This window comes from Aquarana catesbeiana, linkage group LG04 (assembly GCF_042186555.1).
Source record: "Aquarana catesbeiana isolate 2022-GZ linkage group LG04, ASM4218655v1, whole genome shotgun sequence".
Taxonomy (NCBI): Eukaryota; Metazoa; Chordata; class Amphibia; order Anura; family Ranidae; genus Aquarana; species Aquarana catesbeiana.
The window spans coordinates 330,112,896-330,128,185 of record NC_133327.1 but is presented as its reverse complement, the minus strand read 5'-3'; the positions used below and the strand labels follow the sequence as shown (position 1 = coordinate 330,128,185).

General features: G+C 41.0%; 1 protein-coding gene across 4 annotated transcripts in view; it reads right to left on the bottom strand.

Annotated features, from left to right (window-relative positions):
* The window catches only part of LOC141140094 (uncharacterized), a 40,157-nt gene extending 24,960 nt beyond the window's left edge, over positions 1-15,197 (bottom strand). The window contains exons 1-6 of one of the 4 annotated variants that reach the window (XM_073626903.1): positions 14,951-15,197; positions 8,617-8,725; positions 6,496-6,611; positions 3,234-3,478; positions 2,328-2,969; positions 2,137-2,209 (exon numbers count right to left, since the gene is read on the bottom strand). In XM_073626903.1, the coding sequence (XP_073483004.1) occupies positions 2,137-2,209; positions 2,328-2,969; positions 3,234-3,478; positions 6,496-6,528 (993 nt within the window). In that variant the 5' untranslated portion in view covers positions 6,529-6,611; positions 8,617-8,725; positions 14,951-15,197. Of the gene's footprint in view, positions 1-2,136; positions 2,210-2,327; positions 2,970-3,233; positions 3,479-6,450; positions 6,612-8,616; positions 8,726-14,950 lie in introns of all 4 variants that reach the window. The other 3 variants (XM_073626904.1, XM_073626902.1, XM_073626905.1) reach the window with 3 other exon arrangements.
* Between the last annotated feature and the right edge of the window lie 93 nt (positions 15,198-15,290).

Below are 15,290 nucleotides of genomic sequence, written 5' to 3'. Positions count from 1 at the left end.
GAAACTGGGGAGTGAGGTGTGTGTGCTGGAGTATGGATGTCACTGGTGAAATAGATACTGGGGAGTAAACCGTGTGTGCTGGAGTGTAGACCTCGCCACTGAACTAGATACTGGGAGTAAGATGTGTGCTGGAGTGCAGATCTCACTGGTGACATGATTACTAGGAAGTGGGCTGTAGTGTGCTGGAGTGCAGATCTCACTGGTGACAAGGACAGTGGGGAGTGGGGAGTGAGCTGTGTGTTCTTTTGTGTAGATTATACTGGTGACATGGATACTGGGAAGTGGGCTGTGTGTGCTGGAGTGTAGATCTCACTGGTGACAAGGATAGTGGGGAGTGAGCTGTGTGTGTTGTGTAGATTATAGTGGTCACATGGATACTGGGAAGTGGGCTGTGTGTGCTGGAGTGAAGATCTCGTCGGTGACAAGGATAGTGGGGAGTGAGCTGTGAGTGCTGGAGTGCAGATCTCACTGGTGACAAGGATACTTGGAGTGGGCTGTGTTTGCTAGAGTGTAGATCTCACTGGTGACATAGATACTGGGAGTGGGCTGTGTGTGCTGGAGTGTAGATCTCATTGGTGACATGGATACTGGGAATGGGCTGTGTGTGCTGGAGTGTAGATCTCATTGGTGACATGGATACTGGGAGTGGGCTGTGTGTGCTGGAGTGTAGATCTCATTGGTGACATGGATACTGGGAGTGGGCTGTGTGTGCTGTGGTGTAGATTTCACTGGTGACAAGGATAGTGGGAAGTGAGCTGTGTGTGCTGTTGTGTAGATTATACTGGTGGCATGGTTACTGGGAAGGGGGCTGTGTGTGCTGGAGTGCAGATCTCGCCAGTGACAAGGATAGTGGGGAGTGAGCTGTGAGTTCTGGAGTGCAGATCTCAAAGGTGACAAGGATACTTGGAGTAGGCTGTGTTTGCTAGAGTGTAGATCTCACTGGTGACATGGATACTGGGAGTTGGCTGTGTGTGCCGAGTGTAGATCTGACTGGTGACATGGATACTGGGAGTTGGCTGTGTGTGCTGAGTGTAGATCTAACTGGTGACATGGATACTGGGAGTGGGCTGTGTGTGCTGAGTGTAGATCTCACTGGTGACATGGATAATGGGAGTGGGCTGTGTGTGCTGAGTGTAGATCTCACTGGTGACATGGATACTGGGAGTTGGCTGTGTGTGCTGAGTGTAGATCTAACTGGTGACATGGATACTGGGAGTGGGCTGTGTGTGCTGAGCGTAGATATGACTGGTGACATGGATACTGGGAGTGGGCTGTGTGTGCTGAGTGTAGATCCCACTGGTGTCATGGATAATGGGAGTGGGCTGTGTGTGCTGAGTGTAGATCTCACTGGTGACATGGATACTGGGAGTGGGCTGTGTGTGCTGAGTGTAGATCCCACTGGTGTCATGGATAATGGGAGTGGGCTGTGTGTGCTGAGTGTAGATCTCACTGGTGACATGGATACTGGGAGTGGGCTGTGTGTGCTATGTGTAGATCTCACTGGTGACATGGATACTTGGGAGTGGGCTGTGTGTGTTGGTGAGTAGATGCAATTAGTGACAAGGATAGTGGGGAGTGAGCTGTGTGTGCTGGAGTGTAGATTTCATTAGTGACAAGGATAGTGGTAAGTGCTGTGCATTCTGAAGTGTGCTGGTGACACGGATACTGGTAAGTGAGTTGTGTGCTGGAGTGCAGACCTAACTAGTAACAAGGATGATTGGGAAGTGAGTTGCATGTATTGTGGCATACATCTAACATGTGCCATGGATACTGGGAAGTAAGCTGTGTGTACATGTGTACATTTCAGTACATTCCACTGGTGACATGTATAATGAAAAGTGAGCTTTGTATCATAGAGTAGTGTATCACTAGAGAGTAAACAATGTTATGCTTGGGCCTGGATACTCCAAAGAGATCAATGTGCGTGGTGGGTATAGAATCTCACTGTCTGAACAGCTAAATATACTGATGGAGACATAATCCTTTGGAAGCGAAAACAGGAAGCTGATTAATCCCATTTAATGATATATAAAGGATAGGGTATAGGCATGATGTTTGAATATATCAGATCTTAGTTTGTCCTTAGGCAAATGTGATCATGTGAAACATTAAAAGCAAGACATACTGGTACTACACCTGAAGTATAGCTTCAGCACGTCTCAGCAGCTCCTCGATATTGCAGAGGACTTCTTCTTCCCAGTCTATTAGTCTGATTAAGAAAATGAGATACACTATAAAAACAGTACAGCCTCCATAGTGTATATCAAAGCACAACTATGCTCATGAATGAATTTGCTCTGGTGGTTACATTTGTAAATAACACTTACTGATTGCAATTGGAGTGCTCACAATGGCAACGGTTCCAAACAGTTCTTGAATGGGCACCTATTTTACAAAAATGTTTAGTTAAGCTGTGAAAGATGTCCTCTTTTTTTGGGTAATGTTCTATTTTCTCATCTGTGGTACTGAGGGACTTGCAACTGTCGGTCTGGATTCCACAGGATTTTTGAGTTCCTACAGGCTTGCAAACAATGGCCTGGACGCCAATGGACTTAAAATAAGGTTCATTATTGTCAGATATCTGCTTTGTAGTATACATCTGACCAAATGTATTTATAGCTTGTTTGGCACCAAATTCCGTTTTAACATGTTGATGGGCTCCATTAGAAAAGTTTGCAAGTGGTATGCTCAGCCATGGATTTATTAAATCATGTATAGACTGACTAGGTTCATTATTTCTTAAATGTTCCACAGGGGCAGCTTGTAGAACCCCAGCATGTGGTAAAGTTTTCAGGTCACAAACAGTTTTCGCTGGAAATACTGAGAAATCATATGTACTATTATCTAAAGAAGTTATCTCTAGGGCAGGATCTTTGGAAATAGTGTTCTTCCAAGATATAAGTTGCTGTAAATCACTTTGATGGACTTGTGCAGATTTGCTTGTCAAAATATTCCACAGCAGAAGACACCTATTAGGAGGGGAACAGAAATGCTTGCAGAGATATATATATAGATATATACTGTATATAGATATTCCAGCTATATATATATATATACGGTATATAGATATATATATTTCTATTATACAGCGAGAGGAAAGAAAGCAGGAAAATAGTTAGAATTGGGTGTTTGCTCTTGAATAAAACTTGTCTGAAGATTTATGAAAGAAAGTAAATAAAAGTGCTTATTATTTTTCTCTGTACAAAACAACTGTTGTATTCCCACAAACATACCTAGATGACAAGTACATCCCTTTTTTCCTTAAGCCTTCTGGAAGTAGGCTAGAAAGTTTGGCAAGTTCCAGCCAGTCCTCTGGATTGTGTGGTGACACCTGAGATAAAAGAGCATGGTTCTGTCTTCTCCATAGAAGGCTAATGTATACCATTTGACTTCTGTTGCTTTCCTTCACAGGTGTCTCATTCCACAAGGCATCTTTAATAGAAAGCCGATCTAAAACCTCATATTGCCAATGGGCAGCCTGAAATACCAAGAATATTCACTTGTATACAACATGATACATTTGAAATGTTTAAATTTAAGTACGTACTCAGAGTACAGCACCGTAAGTAATAAGATAGTGTTCTGTGCATTGCTCTGTAATACTACCATGCCTTGCCACCCTTGTAGGACTGTGGGTGTCCCTTCATAAGGGCTCACCAACCTAGTGCATTATCTTCATATACTGTGTATTGATAAATATGAGCAAATAATATACTCACAAACAAACTGAGTAAGCAGGTATATCAATCATTTGTAATCTTTGTTAATCTATAGCACGGGTAATCTTTGTTGATCTATAGCACGGGAAGAAGCCCTCAACATCCAATATGGCTTACGCATTTTGAGAGAGACCTCCTCTTCCTCGGAGGTGGTCTGAGAAAGAGTGTTTGCTCCTCAAAACTCGTAAGCCATATTGGACCTTGAGGGCTTCTTCCCGTGCTATAGATCAAGGTTTCCAGATCTGGCAGTAGTGGCTCTTTGACATGCCTGTTAACTCAATTTGTTTGTCAGTATGTAATTTGCTTTTAGTTATCAATAAACAGTGTTTGAAGGTAATGCGCTAAGGTGGCGCACCCTCTTTTTATTGTCTTGTAGTGCTGCACTTTTAAGGACCTGTTCTGTTCGTCTGTTGGAGATGTGGGTCTAAAACCTACATAAAATTTTGTCAGAGATTTTCAGTGCTTACATAGAATTAATAACCTGCTTCCCTCACTAATGTAATGGTGTTCATGACCACCGATTGGCCGCCCAGGCCTAAGCACTGCATCCTGCAAATCTTTTCATTGGATCCCTTGAATTACACACCCAAATTGCTGAAAGCAACAGGTGTTCCGTCAGATTAGGCGAACCCGTGAAAATCGTGTAATGGAAGTGACGTTCCGTAACGGTAATCTTGGTACACCTGCACTCAGCCACAGTAAGTCTACAGTCTGAAGTCGCCAAGAGGACATCTTTTTACACCCACTGAAATCTTGCTTTTCACACTTATTTTACCACTAAACTGAGCTTATATCGTGAAATACAGTATTTAGAAGTTTGTGACACTGTTTTGATGTTTACTTTTAAAACAAGCGGTCTTCTGTCAGATTATCAAATGTATGAGATCGGCAGGCTTGCCGCTGCTTTTAAAATTCAACATCAAAACAGTGTCACGGACTTTGAAATACTGTATTTCATGATAATAGCTCAGTTTAGTGGTAAAAATAAGTGTGAATTGCAAGATTTCGGTGGGTGCAAAAAGATGTCCGCTTGGTGACTTCAGACTGTAGTCTTAGTGTGGCCGAGTGTGGGGTGTACCAAGATGGCAGCAATGGAATGTCACTTACGTTACTAAATCCGACGGGTCGCCTAATCTGACAGAACACAGGCCAGAAGAACACTATTGAACACACTGCAGCAGTAATTAACCAAGCTGCCTAAAAGTCTTAGGTGTGAACAGACATGTAAATAAAATGGTTTTTAAATGCAAAAATAAAAATTATATACCATGAATTTTTGGGCATTTTATTCCTTTTTTTTTCACCTGGTGATCTGGCGAGAAACACACTTCATGTCTTAGGCTCGATTCACACCTATGCATGTTGCTTTTGAGCGTTTTTGGAGGTTTTTTTTTCATGCTTGCCACGTTTTTGAGCCGCGTTTTTGCCGCGTTTTTGAGCCGCGTTTTTGCCGCGTTTTTGCCGCGTTTTTGCCGCCTAAGGCCCCATTCACACTAGCGCGTTTTTTGATGCATTTTGCATTTTGCAGAAATGCATGGGAATTTTTTAACATGGGTTCCTATGGAACATGTTCACATCAATGCTTTTTTGTATCTCTGCGTTTTTGGAAAGGGTCGGGGACTTTTTTTCATGCAAAAAGCAGCGTTTTGCATGTAATGGATTTCAATGGACAAGCATCAAAAACGCAAGTGCACCGTTTTTGCAGCGTTTTTGGTGCGTTTTTGGTGCGTTTTTGCCGTTTTTTTTTTTTTGTAATTTTTTTTTAAGACTGTAAAAAAAAATGAAAAAAAAAAAAAAAACGCAAAACGCAAATCGCGGCAAAAACGCCGCAAAAACGCGGCAAAAACGCTGCTCAAAAACGTGCCAAGCATGAAAAAAAAACCTCCAAAAACGCTCAAAAGCAACATGCATAGGTGTGAATCGAGCCTTAGGGTGTCTACTTTATCTGTAGAGGAGCAACTGAGTCACCTTTTGACAGCAGGAGTCTGCAGAGTGTTAGATGGACCTTACATATATGACTAACAAATTAAAGCTCAACCCACTTTTCTTTTTGGGATAAAGCTTTTACAAATAAACAAAAGCTGACCATTTAACTCAGCAGTGTCAAACTCAATTTTATTGTGGGCTGCATCAGCATTATGGTTGTCCTCAAAGGGCCAATTTTATCTGTAAGGGTCCTTTCACACAGGACGGATCCGAGATGATCCGTCCCATGAACATCCGCTTGTTCAGTGGGGATCGCTCCGTGGATCCCCGCTGAGCAGGCAGATGACAGGTCCATCGCTGCACAATGTGCAGCGACGGACCTGTCACAGTGCCGCTCTCCGTAGAGTCCATCGTCACCCGATCCGAAAACGGATGGAAAAGTAGGTTTTTCCTCCGTTACACTTTTTAGGATCGGAGCGGGTCGGATGTCAGCGGACATGTCACTGCTGACATCCGACGCTCCATAGAGGTCTATGGAGATTCCGCTCAGGTCCGCGTAAAAAACTGAAAGGCGGACCTGAACCAATCGTGAAAGAGGCCTAAGACTATATAAATTTATGCAGGGCTTTTTTTCTCAGAGAATAGTTGCAGGAACTCAACCAAAACCGCAAATGGTGGGTGTGGCCAAATTGCACACAGTGAGAGTGCACACAGAGTGCAGAGTTCAGGCGTGCGCTAAGTACAGAGTGCAGAGATAAGGCATGCGCTATGTACAAAATGGAGTGTTGAGCAACGAACTACATACATGGTGCAGGGTTCAGCTCCCTTTCACAGGCTGTCCGCATCTCACCTCTATCCCTCCCCCTGGGGATAAGGGCCACATGAAAAGGCCTGGCAGCCAGATTTGGCCTGTGGGCCTTGTGTTTGACACGTGATTTAACTGCTACTTTTGCTGGATAGCTTGGTCTGTTAAAAGAAGTTGAAAAAAAAATGCAGGATCAACAGGTAAAAAAAACTGTTACTGGTCTGCATGGTTAATGCTAGTGACAGATTGCATCATATACTGTATGTCATTTTTGATTTTGCCTTTAGTACCACTTTATTATAAAGAAAAGAAAAAAATGGGACTTTAAATGAGGCAGTGACCTGGTAAGGTCCAGTGCCTCCATCCCTGTCTAAATGAGAATGGGGAAAGGGGCAGTGGGACTTTAAATGAAGCACATAGGTATACAAAAATAATGTAATAATGATAATAATATCAATAATCTGGTACATAATAGTAATCATGATGCATAATGGAATCAATATACACAAATTTACATGTAATAAAAACAAATTATCACATAGGGTTAAAAGTCTCACCGCCCTTTTCTCCATTCTCATTTAGACAGGGATGGAGGCACTGGACCTTACCAGGTCACCACCTCATTTAAGGTCCCAGTTTGTTCTTTTCTTTATATTAATTATAGGGATGGAAGCACATAGTTCATATCTAGCTAGGTCTGATGATATTAACCAATATTATGTAATTTCTACTCCAACATTTTGCCCTGAATTTTTTCCCCACTCTCTATAGGGTTCTATATCCATGGGATGGGGTTATTATTTCTCATTCCTTGATATCTAGTCATCCTTATGTTTTGATCAGTGTGTCACACGATCTGGTTTAGGAGCATTTGTTTCCATCTCTTCCGGGAGCTGCGACATGTGCTACGGGATCTCCTCCTCCCCTTTCTCAGGGTGGGTGGAAACCCCTGCGCCATGTGTCGACATCACGCCATCTGCGCCAGATATGTGGCTACATGCAGCGTGGCACCGCCTCACCGGCGATGTTTGTCCACCTAGCAGCTGGTCAGAGGGATGTTTTGGCGTGAATATTGGACAGCCTGTCCATCCGATTATTGGCGCCTCCCTCCCCTAGTTTACGCCTGCGTGATGTTGGTGGACGTGTGGCGGCTGTGTGCTTATAGGCCCCATTCGCAAGAGGCTGTTTTACCCTGGTGGTTCTATTTACCCTCTATGGCTCACTCTTGTATCACTTTGAATTGGAAGTTTTATGGTTCATTTTCAGGTAACTTGTTTACTTTTCTTTCACCATTACTTTCAATTGGTACTTTTAGGTATTTGGTCTTTATCTAACCTTTCTCATGATTCTGCTTTCCAACTTTCACAATTTTTGTAACCTATATGCACCAGCTTGGACTTCACTGACACTTCTTATTATAATAATAATAATATTATCTGCCGTGCCCTTTACCGAGTACAGGACACTTTGCACACTATATACATTATATTACTCTCACAGCAGTCCTTGTTTGGTTTCAGCACTCATGGTTATCCATGATAATTTTTCACTTCTTGGAAATCTACCTCTCTGGATGTTGTCCTTGCTGGGCTTTGGGACGCTCCACGCCACCTCAGCTCCCGGTGACGATGCCCTTAGAGGGTCTCCGATCTGCAATTCCACATTCTCATCATATAGTTACGTCTGTAAGTAATTTAGGCTGTGGGTGCTTTTATCGGTTTAATTTTTATTCTTACTTTTTATTACCAACCCCTCTCCTTGGCAGGGTCAGACCGTACAGATATTTCTACTATCATATATTACATATTCCAAGTCACGTGCATTCTCCTGATGATTGAATCAATCCATGAAACGTGTAGAGCTGTTTAATGCCACGTTTCTACTTATCATACTCTTCATATGTGCATTATGCAATATCAATTGTTTACCCTATGTGATAATTTGTTTTTATTACATGTAAATTTGTGCGTGTGTGTATATATATATATATATATATACTGCATTGATTACTATTATGTACCAGATTATTGATATTATGATCATTATTAAATTATTTTTGTATACCTGTGCTTGATTTAAAGTCCCACCGCCCCTTTCCCCATTCTCATTTAGTACCACTTTAAACATTTATTTAGTTTACATGAAGAAGCAAATTTATATACTTACTTTGTTTAAAAGGTAATAAAAATCGCAGATTAATTGGAACTGTTGAAATGTCATCTCTGTTCTTGTCGACTATCAGCTCATCCTTTCATTTATCCGTTTGTGGTCCTTTCTAGGTAAATACAAACAAGGACTGAGTTTATTTCACTTAAAAAATAGTAAAAAAAAAATATTTACCTAAATCAGATAAATGAAGCTAAAGCTCGGTTCACATATATGCGAATCGATGTGTTTTGAATGGCATCCGATTTGCATAACATGTGAACCAGCAGCCTTCTCAATCTCAATCGGTCCGACTCTCTCCAACTCTATTCACTTTTAGGTGATCCCTGAAAACTTCTCTCTTTAGAGAAGCCTATCCTGCCTCCACCTAACAACTGTACTTTCATTTTCTTCATCAGCCCACAGTTATTATCTTTTGTATCACTTGACCCTTCCTCTTAGATTGTAAGCTCTAATGAGCAGGGCCCTCTGATTCCTCCTGTATTGAATTGTATTGTAACTCTACTGTCTGCCCTAATGTTGTAAAGTACTGCGCAAACTGTTGGCGCTACATAAATCCTGTATAATAATAATATTAATAATGGGGTGGCCGCGGTGTAGTTTTAAAAAGAGTCCTGTGCAATTTTGGGTCCGGTTCAGGTTTGATTTCAGGTAAAAATTTGCACATTAATGGCACCTGAACTGGTGAACAGAACAGCACCGGACTCTTGCACTGAGACCGCAGCCGCATATGTGTGAACTGAGTCTTAAACCACACTGCAGCAACCCCCGCATTTGTGTGAACCAGCTGCTTTGAGAAGCCTGCCGGTTTACATGTTATGACGTTCAAAACGCATCCAATTCGCATATACAGTATATGAACTGAACCTTAAAGTGCTGGATTAAACTCTGTGGAGGTCCCTAGGCAGTCAAAAGCTTGGGGCCCCCCTCAAAGGTTTCTGGAGGTTTCTTGTGTGCACTCTCTAGTGGGATAACATTTAACTAAGTAATGTGCATGTGGCTGCTAGATGGAGAAGACCATCACTACTGTACATTACATTACACGTACGTAGGTTGCACCAACATTTTGTTTACAAACTGACAGCTCAAAGAAGACGAGCCTTTAAGAGACAAACTGTGATGTGAACCTGATGACTATGGTTTATGTACTATTTATGCTATATATATATACTATTTATGTTTATGTAAGTTGATATTGGGTACTTTAATACAGTATTTTATCTATAGAGTCTTTAATGTAAAGTTTTCGTTTCAAATTGAGTTAATTCATTTTTTCTATCTTTTGTAAACAATTTAAGAAAGCTTCATCATTATTATTATAGGATAGTGGATACAGTTGGCGATACAGTGTCTTGAAAAAGTATTCATACCCCTTGAAATTTTTCCAAATTTTGTCATGTTACAACCAAAAACGTAAATGTATTTTATTGGGATTTTATGTGATAGAACAACACAAAGTGGCACATAATTGTGAAGTGGAAGGAAAATAATATATGGTTTTCAAAATGTTTTACAAATAGTCAATACTTTATAGAACCGCCATTCACTGCAATTACAGCTGCAAGTCTTTTTGGGTATGTCTCTTTTTTTCCAATCTCTTTTTATAAACATTTTTCCTCCATTACAATCACATTGTGAAACACACATAAAAATACAAAATACATACAACAATAACATTACAAAAAAAATACATTTCTCTTTTCTTTTCCCCTTCTCCCTCCCTTGGGCCAAACAAAATCAGTTACTAGCATACCTCTCCCCTTCATGAATCCTCCATACTACTTTTTCCTATTTTAGCTATCATTCCTTAACTAATCTACAGCTAGTGAATTGTCTATTGACCTTTATATTTCCATCTGATTCCAAAATAAATGGTGTCAGCCCTGGTAGCATCCGCCATGGTTCCCACATTTCATTAAATTTATTTGCTAAACCCCTGTTCTTATACACCTGCCATTCCTTTAACAATGCATCATTTACCTGTATCCACCATTCCTCATATGTTGGAGTTTTGGAGGATATCCATTTTATTGCTATCAGTTTTTGTGCTATAAATAGCATCCTATTAATGGGTATCCTAATTACTTGAGTGTATAATTCTTTATCTAATTGGCCCAATAAGCATATTCTTGGATCTACCTGTACCTGTGTTTGATACGCCTAATTAGTAGTCTCTACCACATTTTGCCAATACCTGAACAGTTTAGGGCATTTCCAAAGCATATGCATTAGGTCAGCAGATGCTCTTGAACAATTATATATAATTGGGTTAAGCATTGCTGTGGAGAGATGGATACGGACTTTACATGTTCCAATATACACTGCCATGTTTCATCTGACGTTTTTCCAAGGTCTTTTTCCCATCCCCTTCTGGCTAAACAGCTGTTTACCTTTTTTTCGATTGTTCAGTCAAACGGCCATAGAGAATGGAAATAAGACCCCCCCTTAACCTGTATCTTTACAAGAAAATCCATAAGTGGCATATTTTGTATCTTAACTTTGTTATCTTTAAACTGACTCTGTAGCGCATGGTGCAGTTGTAGATATAAAAGGTGTGGGAGGGCATTAAGTATTTTTTTCTGCAAATCTTGAAATGTTTTTAATATATTATCTGTATAAAGCTGTGCAATATATTTTATCCCCTTTTCTCTCCATACTCCAAACATTTTTAGTCTGCCCACTTCCTCATAGTTTTTATTTCCCCATAGGGGAGAATAGACTGAAATATTACTATATTGCATAATCATGTCCTGCCATACTTTATGTATGAGCCCCAGGGTAGAGCCCTGTGCGCATAAGAAAAATTACCTGATTCTAATTGAGCTATCAAATGAAATTGTGAAGATCTACTCGGAAGTATCGATTGGATAGGATCTGTCCAGTCGATCACTCCCCATCCTGCAACCTGTTGGAGTTGTGCTGCTAAAAGTACATTTTAGCATTTGGAACGGCTAAATCCCCCTTATCTTTAGGGAGTTGTAGTGTAGTTAGCCTAATTATTATCCCCTAATGTGACCGCCCCTCCCCACCCACGCTGCTGCCTCCCTGTCCCCTGCCACTCCACCTCCCGCCTCTAACTTTCACTTAGAAATACTCCCCCCACTCTCCCCTCTTATCCCCTTCATATAGCACGCTATTGTCTATGGGTCGGTCCGATGGAAACAGACCACCTGTCCATTTCCATCTGATACCATCCGATCTGCTAGATGGATGGGGAATAGAATATGTATCCGTCTGTTTTTAGCGGACTGCACTGGATCGGATGCAGGCGGGTATAAACTGACACTTGTCCATTTACATCATCCTCTCCATAGAGAACAATGGGTGGTCCGATTGGGCCCGCCTGAAAAACAGATAGGCAGACTTGATCGGTCTGCTTGTGTGAAAGGGGCCTAAGGCCTTGTTCACACAGGGCATATACAGTGTACCTTTACAGGGACACTCAAATGTTCCGTGCATCTCTGTGCAGACCGTTCCATTGATGTAACCTGGGGTGTAGCACCTGCACGAACAAAGCCGTTGCTCACAATTTTACATCCATGTAGATCCGCATGCATGTCCCTGAGCTCACACTGTCTGGTTTGGGGTAGTGTACCCACGTGGATGTCAAATTGGGAACAGCAGCTATGCCTGTGCAGCCATTGCATCCCAATTGACATAAATGGGACTGCCTGTATGGGGATGCACGGAACACCTGTGCATTCCTGTGCAGGTAAACATGGCCCCCCATGGGCGCACACTTTAGTATGCCACATGTGAACGATGCTTTAGTAGCAATTTAGCAGGAATTTTGTTATGTTGTGTTTATGTACACTAATAATGATTTTAGTGTATTTTTGTGAAAATATTGATTTAATAAACATTTGTGCTAATATCGCGCTGCCTTAAAAATCAGTAGCACCTTCTTTTTATTCTACTGCCCATGTGCTTTCAGAAAATATATGGTTTGGGGGTCTTTTACAAATTCTGAAAATGGTAAGTGAAAAATGAAAACCTCCAGGTTTTTTGAGAAATTTTTGGGTACGTTCGATTTTCACCATTTTTCTAAACAATGTGTGCCTACTCTGCCTATTTGGTAATCCGGCACAATTGGTTTCTATGCCCTGTTCTCACTATAACGCTGCATTGAGGTGTGTTGCAGTGCATCACTTAAAGAGGTTCTTCAGTCTCTAGAAAAAAAATAAAAGTTAGCAGCCAGAAATACTGTAGTTGCTGTCTAGTAATCCAGCACCGTCCTCACCCAGGCCAGTTCTTCACCGGTCTTTGGGTTCCTGGCGCCAGCATGTCTAGTGTGGGAATCCGACTGTGACTCCTAGCAGTTACACAGATGGTTTTCCACTGTGCATGCAATTGGGAATGCTTTGTAATGTGTTTCAAGAGGTTGCGGCAGGGAGAAGAGGGGGGACAACTTCTGGTGGAACTTCCGAGGCGATTCCAGCAGAAGTGGCAGCGGGAACCTGCCAAAAACAAAGTACCTGCTCCTCCCAAAAAAATAAACCTCCAATATTGTTAGAGGGGTGGAGGATTCTTAAAAGCAGAACTTCCTGTTTAGGGTGAAGTTCCACTTTAAGATTGCAAAGGTTTTGCATATTTATGCAACAGATTGCACTGTGTCACAACATTCTATGGTGCATAGAATAGAATGTAGTGTCCGTTTGGGACACTTTAAAAAAGAGAAAAAAAATAAAGCAAAAAAGAAAAGTGCGATATGTCATAATAACGCATCACATTGCCTCTCACTGCCGCTACTCATTGCACACTAGTACACACAAGTACTTTTGCAGTTGAACACATGGATATTCTTATGTCCCAGGTGCCTATAATGTGACAAGTACCTCACTTATGCATCTGAACTAAAGAATCAATATATTAAAAAAAAAAGTAACAGAACATTTGACATAAAACATGTTGCTTGCTAGTTCTTTGGTCCAACACTAGCAATATCTCAATTTCAGAACTATCTATGCATCCAGTATATTGTATGCTTCCAGTATCCTGAGTTAGATTCCATTCTAGAAATATTTGCATTGATAATATGCTTCCAGCATCCCGAGTTAGATTCCATTCTTGAAATATTTGCATTGATAAAAATTCACTCGAACCAGCAGTGTTAGGAAGCTGTGCAGAGTACAGTAACATTTAGGAAACGAGAATGAATTTCTTAAAGTGACACCAAACTGTATTGTTATCTTCCAAAAGTAATTTATACACATCTACTACTTAATGGCCCTGTAATATATTTCTGCATAATCCTTCTCCTCCCCCCCCCCCCCACTTCCATGTGTTTAAAACGAGTAGTACACGTTAGTTGCGTTCATGTACACAGCTCTGTGCACACTACAAATCCCATAATCCATAGTCCATCTTGGGAGCAAGCGAGAGAAGGTGGCTACGTTCCTACATACAGTGGGTCCACCCTCTAACAGAGCGTTGGATCCCAGCAACAAAAAAAGGAATTGGAGATTTGGAGGAAGCTGAGAGTAATAGAAGATATTTTTTGGGACTTAAGAATACATGCTTGAATAGAATTTTTTAAAACCCGTTTAGTGTCACTTTAACTGATCCTAATGCTGCTTGGGTACTAAGATTTGCTACACTCTGTACACCATTGCTGTTCTTTTTTACTACTTTATTGAGTAAATGCAAAATTCAGGCATTACCTTATTAGGCTCCATGCACGCTCGAGCTCATAAATGACCGTTTTTTGGAGTTTGGGCGTTTTTTTTTAACAGCCCATAAACTCCACTCTATGTTATCCTATGTGTCCATGCATACATGGACGTTTCTTGGGCTGTTCTCTGAACGCCATAAAATCGCGTTCAAAGTGCTGTTTTTCTGACCACAAATAAAGCTATAAAGCTATAAACACGCATAAACAAGCGTTAATTAGCATTCGACGTTCTATTTTTTCAATGCATTGTGGGAGTTTGGGAATGCATTGTGGGATTTTTGGAGTGTACTCTGTGTATTTTTATTAAAAACGCCCATAAACGCTAATGCTAAAAAATGCTCATAAATGCTAGTACAAAACGCTGTTAAAAGCGTGTTTTTCAACCAGCGTTTTCTGCCAGCAATCTGGCATCCAGAAAAAGCTTTTTTGAGCTCCAGTGTGCATGGAGCCTTAATCTGTAGCTGCTTTTTTAGCTACTTTCAATACAGTGAACACTGAATGGCAAACAATGACTGTATCTTTCAAACCTACAAAGCAAAGTGCAAAGTACAAAAATCAGTATCTACAGCAGCCTATGTGCATTTATCTGTGGGTGCTCTTTCTATTATAATGAAGGTGATGGTTTCTTTTGGTACATATACGCATAGAACATTCTTGTCTTACCAATGATGGTCTTCGCCTCTTCCTTTTTTCAGAATATGCCTGCTTTTAGACAGCGCCATTACCGCTCAATGTGTTCATCTCTGCACAAGGTAAATAATAAAGGCAAACAGTCCTTCTTTCTCTGTGTTTCAAAGTAAAGAAGCTGAATGGGAAGAGTGTATTTTATAGCTTCTACGTAATGCTGAAAGTGCGCCCCTTTATTATCCTTCAATAACAGATCGCCTGCCTAGTGAAAAACCTGTTTCCACAGTAACGCCATTTGCTCAGATGCATCCATTTGCTTACAACAAAAACAATATGAGCAATAGTTTAAAAAAAAAAAAGAGGCAAAACATGCTTA